The following is a 12,188-nucleotide window of genomic DNA, read 5'->3' as shown; positions in this document are numbered from 1 at the left end:
CTCCAACCTTTGAAAGATTGGTCAGTACTCCCTTATAAGCATTTTCAAAAGCTGAAACATGGATTCGTTAACACACAATGACCATTTCATTCCCCCGTTCCTAATAGCATCAATGGCAACTGAAACATGATTTAAAACATGATTTAAGAAAACCATTTCGTTTCATTAGTCCAAACAACAATAATCATGTGCGCACCAATTCTTTTGTAAATAGATACATGTTATAATCACGGAAAATTCAAAACTCCAAAATTTTACATATATTAAATTAAATGAGTACATAGATATCCGTTATAACCGTAGGTAATACCCATAACCGATGGATACCGTTATAACTGCGGATAATACCCATAATCCCCATTTAAATTTCACGGATAAACGGTTATATCCATAACTGTTTGTTTGTCTAAACGGTTATCCATAATCGTAACCGTAAATTTTAAATGGACGGTTAACAACGGTTATCCTAACCTATGTGTATTTTACCCATCCCTAATCCCATCGGCACAGGGTCAACCCAGCCCAGACGGGCGACTACACATTTAATTGCTGCATGCATATTCATTCATATAATTGCATATGCCCTTAATGTTTTCCTTCTTCCGGTCCTCCTAATAAATTATTAAATCTATCATATATATATACGTGCTTGCTTGATTGATTGTTTTTGTTGTTTTCCATTGTTCTCATGAAAGCAAAACGAAAGCAATTCATTCTGAGCTTTAGCTATAGCAGCCTATTAGGCCTCGTTTGGCATGTGCCGTATTATAACTATTTAATACGAATTCGGAGGTTTGATCCCACATCTTTAAAACCTCCCCATTTTTCTCTAATGCTCTCTTGTTGTTATCATATGTGTGTGTTGTTGAATTGCTGTCGCAAAACTGGCATTTTGATTGCATGTTTGTTTTTCTGTTTTCTGTTTGGCATTACATAGCAGAGGCAGAGGAGGAGGTGAAGACGAGCTAATAATAATTTAGAATAATAGATAAAAGAAAAGGATGGAGCTTCTGCAGCTGTTTGTGACGGCCTCAATTCCGGTGTTGAAAGTGCTTTTGATAACAGCACTTGGCTCATGTCTTGCTCTTGATCGTGTCGATGTTTTGGGGGAAGTTACTAGAAAGAACGTAAACACTGTAAGTTAATAACACTAGACTGCTTCTTCATTCAATCTCTTGTTCTCTAAACCCTCTCCATTTAATTAAATTTCTCTTTGTGTTGTACTGTTTTCTTACTAGTATTTGTGTTTTGTGAACCAACGAACGAACAGGTTGTATTTTATGTGTTCAATCCTGCTCTCGTGGGTTCCAACCTTGCGCGGACAATTACATACCAAAGCATGGTTAAATTGTGAGTTATAATTACTTTGTTTGATCAATATATATATATATATATATATATATAATCATGTTAGCGTTTTAAGAATTGTTATTTGGATAGGTGGTTCATGCCAGTGAATATCCTCATCACATTTATAATTGGTTCCGTGCTCGGATGGATTCTCCTCCAATTAACAAGGCCTCCTGCCCGTCTGCGAGGCCTTGTCTTGGGTTGCTGTGCTGCAGGTAATTCAACGCTCTACCCTCACAGTCAAAAATAAATTTGAATTTAATCTCATTTCTAATTCTAAATCAAAGCTGATAAATACTCAGTTTCGCGTTTTATCAATCTTTAGAGATGCTGATGTTAACACTTAACAGGAAATTTGGGTAACTTGCTCCTCATTATAGTCCCAGCAGTCTGTAAAGAAAAAGGGAGCCCGTTTGGAGCTCCTGATGTCTGTCATACATATGCTATGGCTTATGCTTCGCTCTCAATGGCGGTATATATTCCCCCTTTTTCTGAACACATTTTCTTCTGTCCTTCAATTCTCCTCTTGAATTCTAGCCACTGTTTCTCTTCTTTACAATGTAGCTACCTTGTTCAGCTGTCAGGGATTCCTATCTCTTTGCTTTTTGTAATGCAATTGTGTTCATGCTTCAGATAGGAGCCGTTTATTTGTGGTCCTATGTATATAATATTGTGAGGATATCTTCAATAAGGGGCACCCAAGATTCTAATCAGTCCGCCGAGAAGTCCTCCACATCCGACCAAGCAAGTTGCACTGAGCCTCTGCTTTCTTCAAAGGAACGTGTCACAGTTGGTGAAAATCAGGATCAATATGCACTGCCATACACTGCTGTGCCAGAAGAAGAAGCAAAGGTTGCTAACTCCATTAAACTACATTGATATTCATTCAATTTGATGCGTTGTTTACGTATTTCCAACTGTATTAAGATTTGTTTATAGAGAAAATGTCAGTTTTTTCCGAAATACATATTGTCAAATTGTCTAAACAGACTACTAATCAAATGAATGCCATTTGAATGTATGATCCAGATTCGCAATCTCACAATGGAACATGCCGGACATCTCTAACAAGAGAAAGTTACCCTTGTTTCCTTTCAATTTCTTACACTGCATATCTTGTTGTTTTTCCTGGCAGGCGATGACTTCAAGTAAACTAAAGAAACATATAGTCATGGTGTTTAAAAAGATCAATCTGAAAGCAATATTTGCCCCTTCAACTACTGGAGCGGTATGTCCTTTTGGCACTTTTATATAATTGTGATCCAGATTCAGCGCAATTTTATTGAAAAATTGGGCTAACTTAACCTTTTCCTGGTGTAGGTGGTTGGTTTTGCAATCGGAGTCATCCCTCAGATTAGAAATTTACTGATAGGGGATGGTGCTCCTCTACGGGTGATTCAAGATACTGCTTATTTGTTGGGGTATAGAACTTATGCCCGAACTGTATCAAACCTTAATAATTTATCCACGATCTATGCACTTATTGGCAACTTATCTAGCTGCCCGTTCTTCCGAATGAATAATTTGGTTCTCAATTAGCATAAAAGTAGAATACTTGTCTGGTGTTAATCCCGAGTTTACAGAACATGTTCAGACCAGATGGTTTTTGAATTTCGGCTCAAAAGACGAGCATGTTATTTATACCAAGTGTTTGTGTCATTTTTGTTGTTCACTCAGCATCAGTTAAGGAGACTTGTTCTTTATGATTGCAGGGACGGAGCCATCCCAGCTCTCACTTTGATAATAGGAGGAAACCTACTTAAAGGTAATAACCCATACAAATTCTGTTAGTGATGTACTTAATTGTTGGTTTAGTTTAGAACTTACATCACATTGTTGTTTCAGGTTTGAGAGGGTCAGGGATTCAGAAATCTCTTGTCGTTGGCATCATAGTTGTTCGTTATGTTGCCCTGCCTCTTATAGGCATATTGGTTATTAAAGGGGCACTGAAATTTGGGTTGGTGCACTCTGATCCATTATATCTGTTTGTTCTTCTGCTTCAGTTTTCACTCCCACCTGCGATGAACATAGGTACGCTTGCTCCTGTTGTTTAGCAACAAAAAAGTGCAATCAGAAGTTGCTCGCTCCCTCTATTTCGTAACAAATGTAAGTTTATTCTCAAGTATTGTTTATTGATCCCTTAAAATATGGCAGGAACAATGACGCAATTATTTGGAGCAGGAGAGAATGAATGTTCAGTTATCATGTTGTGGACTTATGCCTTTGCTTCACTGTCGCTTACATTCTGGTCCGCCGTCTTCATGTGGCTTGTAACGCGACTGTGAATTAAAATTTTACAGGAATTCCTTCTGCTATAATGGGTTACTGAGCTCCTTGCTGAGATCACTGGTCTTGTACCCCTTGATGATTTTGCGGTGTCTGTAGTGGAGACTGCTTTTGAATTCGTTCATGTACTTTTTCGTTGTTGTGTCATTTAACTTGATGGGAATATGTTTTTATCATCCAAAGTGGTGGCTTTGGTTTTGCTTTCTAGTAAGAATATTTGTTTTGTTTGCTTTAAAGTAGATGGAATTTGCCGGCTGTCTTGTGAGATGCTCTTATTCTTATCAACGGGACTTGGTTGTAAGATTCAGCAGCACCCCTGCTAATAATTAATTACGGCTGAATACGTATTCAAGTTGTGGTTTTTTTTTTTGACTACTTTAAATTTAGCTGAACTGGGACTCTATTTTTTAAAATTAGCACGTTTTGACTAATTTAGATTAGCTGAACTGGGACTGTATTTTTTTTTGGTCCAGGTCTTCTTTTGTTGGGTTTTGAGACAGAAGAAAGTGCAAGTGGATGTATGATGGAATCTAGAGAGAGGAGAGACCAGAGAGTCGTTTTGTGATTTTCTATCTTTCGTTCTTTTGTTTAGAGTTTCTAGCGAGAGATGAAAGAAAAAGACAAATAGAATGCAATCACAACGTCTCTTTCAGCGGGAGATGTATATAAATAATACGATAACGTCGGCCACCAGATTTTACTTTATTCATTTTATGTTTCTAAGGACTCAGATGCATGATCAGTTTAGGCTTCTGAGCTCTTCAATTTTGATTTGACTTCGCGTCCGTTGTGATTTAGAAACACGGTTGCTTTCATTTTTTATTTTTATTTTTTTTATTCGTAAATGAGAGATGAGAGAATCATGTCCCACCCAAGTTTGAATATATACATAGCTGTTTTTTTATACTAAATTTTGTAAATTAAACGATATGAACGTTGATGATTATTATTTAAATGATGATTAAAGTACTTATTTTTTTATTGGTAACACATCATTTAATCTTATTAACTTTACCTTTATATAATATGTTTTTTTATTTATAATTATTTCAGTTTATAGTCTTTGTGCTTACATGTAGAGTAGAGAATCAAAAATGAAGGAGGATGGTCAAAAAGAGGACAAATAAAAATAGGACTACAAACTCTTTTTGGTTTCATACAGTCCCTTTTAATTTAGAGTGTTGTTTTGTTTAATTCATTCAATCTAATAGTAAAAAATGGTGTGTGAGGAGAGATTTTTTAATGTTTATAGAACACAGGCTGGTACGACATATGTTATTATACAAATGAAAATATTTTCATTTTTTTAGCGTCTCACTATATGTATAATGACATATGGCATATGTACCCGTGTTCTGAGCGTGACATGCTAATAAAAGTGAAAATCACCTTCCCAAAATAAGATCTTGAAAATAAAAATAACTTAAAGTAGTTTTTGATTTTTAGTATTTTGTATACATTTTGTTTGACATTTGTTTTACAACATTGCAAACACTCTTCCTTCACTCTTTTATATCCACTTTTTCGCTCTTCTATTTTTAAGACAAAAATGAAAATTAAAACCAAAATTGTATTAAAAAAAAAAAAAAAAGTCTTTAAATGCTTGTGTTAGTAGACAAATTTAACTTTTTTATGCCATTCACCAAAGGATTTATGCTGCCCTGGCCTTGACCAAATGCTTTTTTTTTTTTTTTTTTTTTTTTTTTTTTGTAAAGTTCATCTGATTTATCCCACTGGTCTTTGACAAGCAGTTTAGCACTTTTTCGGTGTAAAGCAGTTTGGCATTTGTTTTATAAACTTTATACACGGTAAAAATTTGTCAATAATATGGTCAGATTCGGGTTGATCCAACTCAAGTTGCATCCTTATCACTTAATCATCTATTTTCATGAGGATCAAACAGTCCATTATACGGGTTAAAATAAATGATATGGTGATTCGCTGTAAAATGTAATACTGATGATGAAGAAGAAATGAATATGTCTTATGAGAATTAACTGCGCACATGCGGTTGCAAACATGTGGTTGCAACGAACTGTGGTTTTCTGTCTCTCCTTTGGGACATGACATAATAAAAGAGCAGTGATTGCGATGGGCCAATTGTAGTCACCAATATGGCGAGGAAAATGTGAAGCTGAAAAAGACAGAAACGCAGACGCCAGACGAGACGTGTGTTGATTAAACCGTTTATTTCAGCGCCATCCTGACATCCCATCTGCATCGGGTCGACCCAGCTCAGACACGCGACTACAATTATAATTGCTGCATAAATGCATAAGCTTTTAATGTTTTTCCTCTTCCCCTCCTCTCCTCTGTTTTCATGAAAGCAAAACAAAAGCAATTCATTCTGAGCTTGGGCCTCGTTTGGCACATGCCATAATACTACTATTTAATACGAATCCGGAGGTTCGATCCCACATCTTAAAAACCTCCCCATTTTTCTCTAATTCTCTCTTATTAGTATCATATACATACATACATACATACATATATATATATATATATATGTGTATATGTTGTTTATTCCTCTGCCAAAAACTAGCATTTTGATTGTCTCTTTGTTTTCTGTTTGGTTTGTCATTACATTTGCCGAAGCAGAGGTGGCAGAGGGGAGGTGAAGACGAGCTAATAATAATTTAAAATAATTGATAAAAGAAAGGGATGGAACTTCTGCAGCTGTTCGTGACTGCCTCAATTCCGGTGTTGAAAGTGCTTTTGATAACAGCACTCGGCTCTTATCTTGCTCTTGATCGTGTCGATATTTTGGGGGAAGTTACTAGAAAGAACTTAAACACTGTAAGTTAATAACACTACACCGCTTCTTCATTCAATTAATTTATTTCTCTTGTGTTGGACTGTTTTCTTACTGGTATTTGCGTTTTGTGAACCAACGAACGAACGGACAGGTCGTATTTTATGTGTTCAGTCCTGCTCTGGTGGGCTCCAACCTTGCGAAGACAATTACATATGAAAGCATGGTTAAAATGTGAGTTCTAATTACTTTGTTCGATCTACATACATACATATATACATATATGTATGTATAATCATGTTCATGTTGTAATAATTATTATGTGTACAGGTGGTTCATGCCAGTGAATATCCTCATCACGTTTATAATTGGTTCCGTGCTCGGATGGATTCTCATCCAATTAACAAGGCCTCCTGCCCATCTGCGAGGCCTTGTCTTGGGTTGCTGTGCTGCAGGTAATTCAACACTCCACCCTCACTGTCTAACACAGATTTGAACTTAATCTCATTTCTAATTCTAAATCACAGCTGATAAATACTCAGTTTCGCGTTTTATCAATCTTTAGAGATGCTGATGTTAACACTTAACAGGAAATTTGGGTAACTTGCTCCTCATTATAGTCCCAGCAGTCTGTAAAGAAAAAGGGAGCCCGTTTGGAGCTCCTGATGTCTGTCACACATATGCTATGGCTTATGCTTCGCTCTCAATGGCGGTACATATTCCCTCTTCGTCTTGTTCTAATATTTTGGGTTTTATTGAAATATTCCTTTATCTAGCTTTCTACGATTCGAATTAAGAATGGGTTGGGAAGCTGCTGCAAACAAGTTACAATCCAATCGTCTCATTCAAGTTGAAAAGGCGCAGTTACTGCGATTCGAACTCATGATTTTAATCGTTGATATCATCATACGTTTCATCTCATGTGTAGAACATATACAATTATACATACAAATTGTACTACCCCAAACGGCCAGGGCCACTTCTTAAATGGTGTTTGTGCGCGCCTGCTTGCTGTGTAGAATACATTTTTCTGAACACATTTTCTTCTGTCCTTCAATTTTCCTCTTGAATTCTAGCCACTGTTTCTCTTCTTTACAATGTAGCTACCTTGTTCAGCTGTCGGGGATTCCTATCTTTGCTTTTTGTAATGCAATTGTGTTCATGCTTCAGATAGGAGCCGTTTATTTGTGGTCCTATGTATATAATATTGTGCGGATATCTTCAACAAGGGGCACCCAAGATTCTAATCAGTCCACGGAAAGGTCCCCTACATCCGACCAAGTAAGTTGCACTGAGCCGCTGCTTTCTTCAAAGGAATATGTCATAGTTGAGGAAAATGGGGATCAATATTCACTGCCATACACTGCTGTGCCTGAAGAAAAACCAAAGGTTGCTAACTCCATTAAACTACAATGATACTCATTCAATTTGATGCTTTGTTTAAGTATTTCCAACAAATCTATATTAACATTTGTTTATTGAGAAAATGTCGTTTTCTCTGAAATACGTAGAAATGTTTTAGTGTTAGACTGTCAATCCAGACGACTAATCAAATGAATGTCATTTGAATGTATGATCCAGATTCGCAATCTCACAATGTAACATGCCGGACATCTCTAACAAGAGAAGGTTGCCCTGTTTCTTTTCAATTTCTTACACTGCATATCTTTGTTGTTTTCCATGGCAGGTGACAACTTCAGGTAAACTAAAGCAACGTATAGTGATGGTGTTTGAAAAGATCAATCTGAAAACAATATTTGCCCCTTCAACTATTGGAGCGGTATGTCCTTTCGGCACTTTTATCCAGATTCAGCGCAATTTTATTGAAAAATTGGGCAAACTTAATCTTTTCCTGGTGTAGATTGTTGGTTTTGCAATCGGAGTCATTCCTCAGATTCAAAAATTACTGATAGGAGATGGTGCTCCTCTACGGGTGATTCAAGATACTGCTTATTTGTTGGGGTATAAAATTTATGCCTGAACTGTATCTAACCTTAATGGTTTATCCATGATCTATGCACTTATTGGCAACTAATCTAGCTTCTCGTACTTAATACAGTTACATACTAGGGAAGATAACAACCATGCTTGGTCTTATAGTTGTACATATCCGTATGAATAATTTGGTTCTTAATTAGCATAAAAGTAGAATACTTGTCTGGTGTTAATCCCAACTTTAAAACATGTTCAGACCAAATGGTTTTTGAATTTCGGCTCAAAAGACGAGCATGTTCTTTATACAAAGTGTTTGTATCATTTTTATTTTGTTCACTCAGCATCATTTAAAGAGACTTGTTCTTCATGATTACAGAGACGGAGCCATCCCAGCTCTCACTTTGATAATAGGAGGAAACCTGCTTAAGGGTAATAACTCATACAATTATATTAGTGTTGTACATAATTGTTGGTTTACTTTAGGACTTACTTCACATTGTTGTTTCAGGTTTGAGAGGGTCAGGGATTCAGAAATCTCTTGTTGTTGGCATCATAGTTGTTCGTTTTGTTGCCCTGCCTCTTATAGGCATATTGGTTATTAAAGGGGCACTGAAATTTGGGTTGGTGCACTCTGATCCATTATATCTGTTTGTTCTTCTGCTTCAGTTTTCACTCCCACCTGCGATGAACATAGGTACGCTTGCTCCTGTTGTTTAGCAACAAAAAAGTGCAATCAGAAGTTGCTCACTCACTGTATTTCGTAACCAAGTATTGTTTATTGATCCTTTAAAATATGGCAGGAACAATGACGCAATTATTCGGAGCAGGAGAGAATGAATGTTCAGTTATCATGCTGTGGGCTTATGCTTTCGCGTCACTGTCACTTACATTCTGGTCCGCCGCCTTCATGTGGATTGTGACGCGACTGTGAATCAAAATTTGACATGAGTTCTTTCTAATACAAGTGTAGGCAATTTGTCAGAAGAAATACTACTTGGCAAAACTGTAAACAAGGGCACTTTTTGGTCCTGTAATGTGTAATCCACTCTGCCAAATCAATTGTAAGTTGCAGCTGCAAATATGCTTGACCAGAAGAAATTGATGTGGTACGTGTTCAGACGCGGACAGTTTGTAGCTTGTAATGTTATTCCTTTTATAAATCATGAACGATGAAATTGTGGTTTAATTTTCAAAGCTATTGTCAAAGAAATGCTTGTAAACTTTTACACGTAGGCATGTCTTGGCATGTGATCGGGCATGTCATCCGAAAGTCATTGCCATGCCATGGGAACTTGGGAAGGCATAGGTAAGATTGGTGCAATCGGCAGCACATATTTCTGGAGGGTGTTTCCCCAATTTTAGCAACACAATTTGCGGTCAGCAGTCACTATTTTCCTAACAAATGTGCTTTTTACATCTTTCCAAACAAACATTTATTGTCAATGTTTGTTCATAGGGCAGGTACAATGACTGGTCAATTGATCGGAGCAGGAGCCCGTGGGTTTTCATTTGGCAAAGCTTAGTGGCCCGAATGTAAAACCGTACAGCAAAACGTGAGTTTTCATTAAAGCAAAACGTTACATCAATGTCCTAGCCGAATAGAAATATGCTTGAGGAAAGCTACTTGCAAATTGTAAACACCACACCACACAGAATCCTTTAGTCTACTAGTTAGCCATCCTAAAGATTTAGCACAACTCCAAATATGCGCTTGAGGAAAGCAAATAAACTTTAGTATTACAGAGCGCTTCTCTGCTAGCCATCCCGATCCGCAAATGCTTCATCGTGCTTCTTCAGAGAGAATCCTTGTTCAAACCATCAAAGTAAGGGTGCTCCATGGCTGTCTTTGCTGAAATGCGTTTTGCAGGATCGTACTGCAACATTTGCTGCAAGCATAAACAACATATTTAGAACTAGTATTCATCACCATGTAGATTAGCAGAACACTCTATAAAGTACCAAAAATCAAGTAAAGCAAAAGCTGGCGTACCAACAACAAATCCAGCCCCATCTCGTCCAAATTGGGAACAGCCTTCGACAAACTTTGGGGACTCCACTGGGGGTACTCGTGCCAGTCCTTGAGCTTGCTTACACCTGGCCACACCACCTCATTTGGAGTGCCCAACAACCTGCATCAAAGATCCATAAGCAAAGGAACTAGGCTAATTGACATTTATACAAGTAATTGGCACAATTTCGGTAATGGGGAAGTGGAAATAATATTAGTGAACCTGAATATATGTAGGAGCTGCTGCAGTTCAGAGTCCCCAGGGAAGAGTGCTTGCTTCGTGACAAGTTCAGCTACAATTCAGAAACAATTTAATAGACTGTTAAAACAATGGCATAAATTTAAAGATTCAAACAGTAAAATCAAATAAGGAACAGATGAGTACCAAATATACAGCCAACAGACCAAATATCCACTGCAGTTGAGTAATGTGTAGCTCCCAGAAGAACTTCTGGAGCCCTATACCAGAGGGTCAATATCTGCAGCCGTAATTGCACAAATTCATTAGCTACTGTCAAAAGCAACAAGATAACTTGTAACCAAAAGCGAACACATTAACTACCTCATGAGTATACTTCTTGAGTGGCACAGTAAAAGCTCTAGCAAGTCCAAGGTCTGCAATTTTAAGCATCATAGACTTGCGGTCCATCAGAAGATTGTGAGGCTTAAGATCCCTGCGTAAATGGCAAAACAAATCAACCCAACTTAAAAGAAAACTCAAACGGAGAAACAAACCACAAAGAAAAGATAAGAAACATCATGTGGTTTGGGAGTTGATTGACAAAGGGTCACCTGTGCAAAATTCCGTGACCATGGCAAAAGGCAACACCTTTGCAGAGTTGGAACATCAGGCTCTGAATCATCATAAATCACCATTTCAATTACCATAATTTCATGTGTGATTAAGTTGATTGGGAATAAACATTTGGGGGAAAAGAAAATTAAGGAGCAGACCTTAACGGTGGGGGACGGAATGTGGTCTCCAGATTGACGGAAGGTGCGGATGAATTTCTTGAGATCAGTGTCCATGTACTCAAACACCAAGTAGAGTACAGTCTTTCCCTCCTTGTTCTGCCCTTGTTTCACATCCATCAGCCTGTTATGGAATTGGGGTTCAGGGTTTTGTTAATTCACAATTAACCAACCAAATCAATCGACTTTACAGTAAAGAAGAAAACCCAAATCAATCAATTGAAGATTTCATTTCCGTAAATACAAGAAAGACATCAAACCCTAATTTGTAGAATTAAAGAGAGAGAAAGAGAGAGGAAACGAACTTGACGATGTGGGGGTCTCTGGAGAGCATGCGGAGAATGGAGACTTCGCGGAGAGTGGTGGGAGGGACGCCTTCCTCGTCCTCGTGGAGGCGAGTTTTCTTGAGGGCCACGATCTTCCCAGTCGCCTTCTCTCTCGCTCTGTACACCTTCCCGTAAGTCCCTTCTCCCACCTTCTCCAGCTTCTCGAACGCCTCCATCGCCGATGCTCCTTTATTCGCCGCTCCTCCGATCATCTCCATTTCTCTCTCTTGTTTCTTGATTTGCTGGTTGCTGATTTCAAATGGTTCAAATGACAAAGGGGGGAGGGCAGAGCGTCTAAGTTATATACCCGTTAAGCAGAAGGGTATTGACGGAAAGTTCAGATGTTTGGTTCAACGGGCAACTCATTTCGAAATTCAAATTGTCCGAGTCACACCTTTTGCCTTTCCGGGGCTTCTACAGTTCTACCTGTTTCCTCCCATTCTATATTTGGACCATTCTCTCTCCACACAAAGCCCAATTCGGCGGCCCAATATTACAGTACATCTTATTTATACGGACATTCGTTCTCGTATGTAGTTCAGCTTTTCGTCGATTTATT

General features: G+C 37.9%; 3 protein-coding genes across 4 annotated transcripts; 2 read left to right on the top strand and 1 right to left on the bottom strand.

Moving 5' to 3' along the window:
• The first annotated feature begins 576 nt into the window (after positions 1-576).
• LOC137710814 (protein PIN-LIKES 3-like) lies at positions 577-3,872 on the top strand. 2 transcript variants are annotated; one of them, XM_068449948.1, is made up of 11 exons: positions 577-792; positions 938-1,136; positions 1,271-1,350; positions 1,441-1,565; positions 1,701-1,822; positions 1,984-2,202; positions 2,486-2,578; positions 2,671-2,771; positions 3,063-3,115; positions 3,196-3,381; positions 3,505-3,872. In XM_068449948.1, exons 2-11 carry the CDS (start codon positions 1,002-1,004, stop codon positions 3,633-3,635), a joined length of 1,245 nt encoding a protein of 414 aa, XP_068306049.1. In that variant the 5' UTR covers positions 577-792; positions 938-1,001; the 3' UTR covers positions 3,636-3,872. The 2 variants fall into 2 exon arrangements, with proteins under 2 accessions (XP_068306049.1, XP_068306050.1); XM_068449949.1 differs by lacking the exon at positions 577-792 and having other exon boundaries at positions 803-1,136.
• A 2,005-nt stretch (positions 3,873-5,877) lies between these two features.
• On the top strand, positions 5,878-9,509 carry LOC137710470 (protein PIN-LIKES 3-like). The gene is made up of 11 exons (XM_068449498.1): positions 5,878-6,042; positions 6,235-6,432; positions 6,543-6,622; positions 6,719-6,843; positions 6,979-7,100; positions 7,559-7,777; positions 8,076-8,168; positions 8,250-8,350; positions 8,700-8,752; positions 8,832-9,017; positions 9,124-9,509. Exons 2-11 carry the CDS (start codon positions 6,298-6,300, stop codon positions 9,252-9,254), a joined length of 1,245 nt encoding a protein of 414 aa, XP_068305599.1. The 5' UTR covers positions 5,878-6,042; positions 6,235-6,297; the 3' UTR covers positions 9,255-9,509.
• A 146-nt stretch (positions 9,510-9,655) lies between these two features.
• Positions 9,656-11,978, bottom strand: LOC137710471 (cyclin-dependent kinase B2-2). The gene is made up of 8 exons (XM_068449499.1): positions 11,609-11,978; positions 11,286-11,427; positions 11,124-11,185; positions 10,894-11,005; positions 10,717-10,810; positions 10,555-10,624; positions 10,314-10,452; positions 9,656-10,209 (listed from the first exon to the last, which is right to left on the bottom strand). Exons 1-8 carry the CDS (start codon positions 11,845-11,847, stop codon positions 10,117-10,119), a joined length of 951 nt encoding a protein of 316 aa, XP_068305600.1. The 5' UTR covers positions 11,848-11,978; the 3' UTR covers positions 9,656-10,116.
• Positions 11,979-12,188: the final 210 nt, after the last annotated feature.

Source organism: Pyrus communis, chromosome 12, assembly GCF_963583255.1.
Source record: "Pyrus communis chromosome 12, drPyrComm1.1, whole genome shotgun sequence".
Taxonomy (NCBI): Eukaryota; Viridiplantae; Streptophyta; class Magnoliopsida; order Rosales; family Rosaceae; genus Pyrus; species Pyrus communis.
The sequence above is the reverse complement of the archived record's forward strand: the minus strand, read 5'-3'. Positions and strand labels throughout refer to the sequence as shown.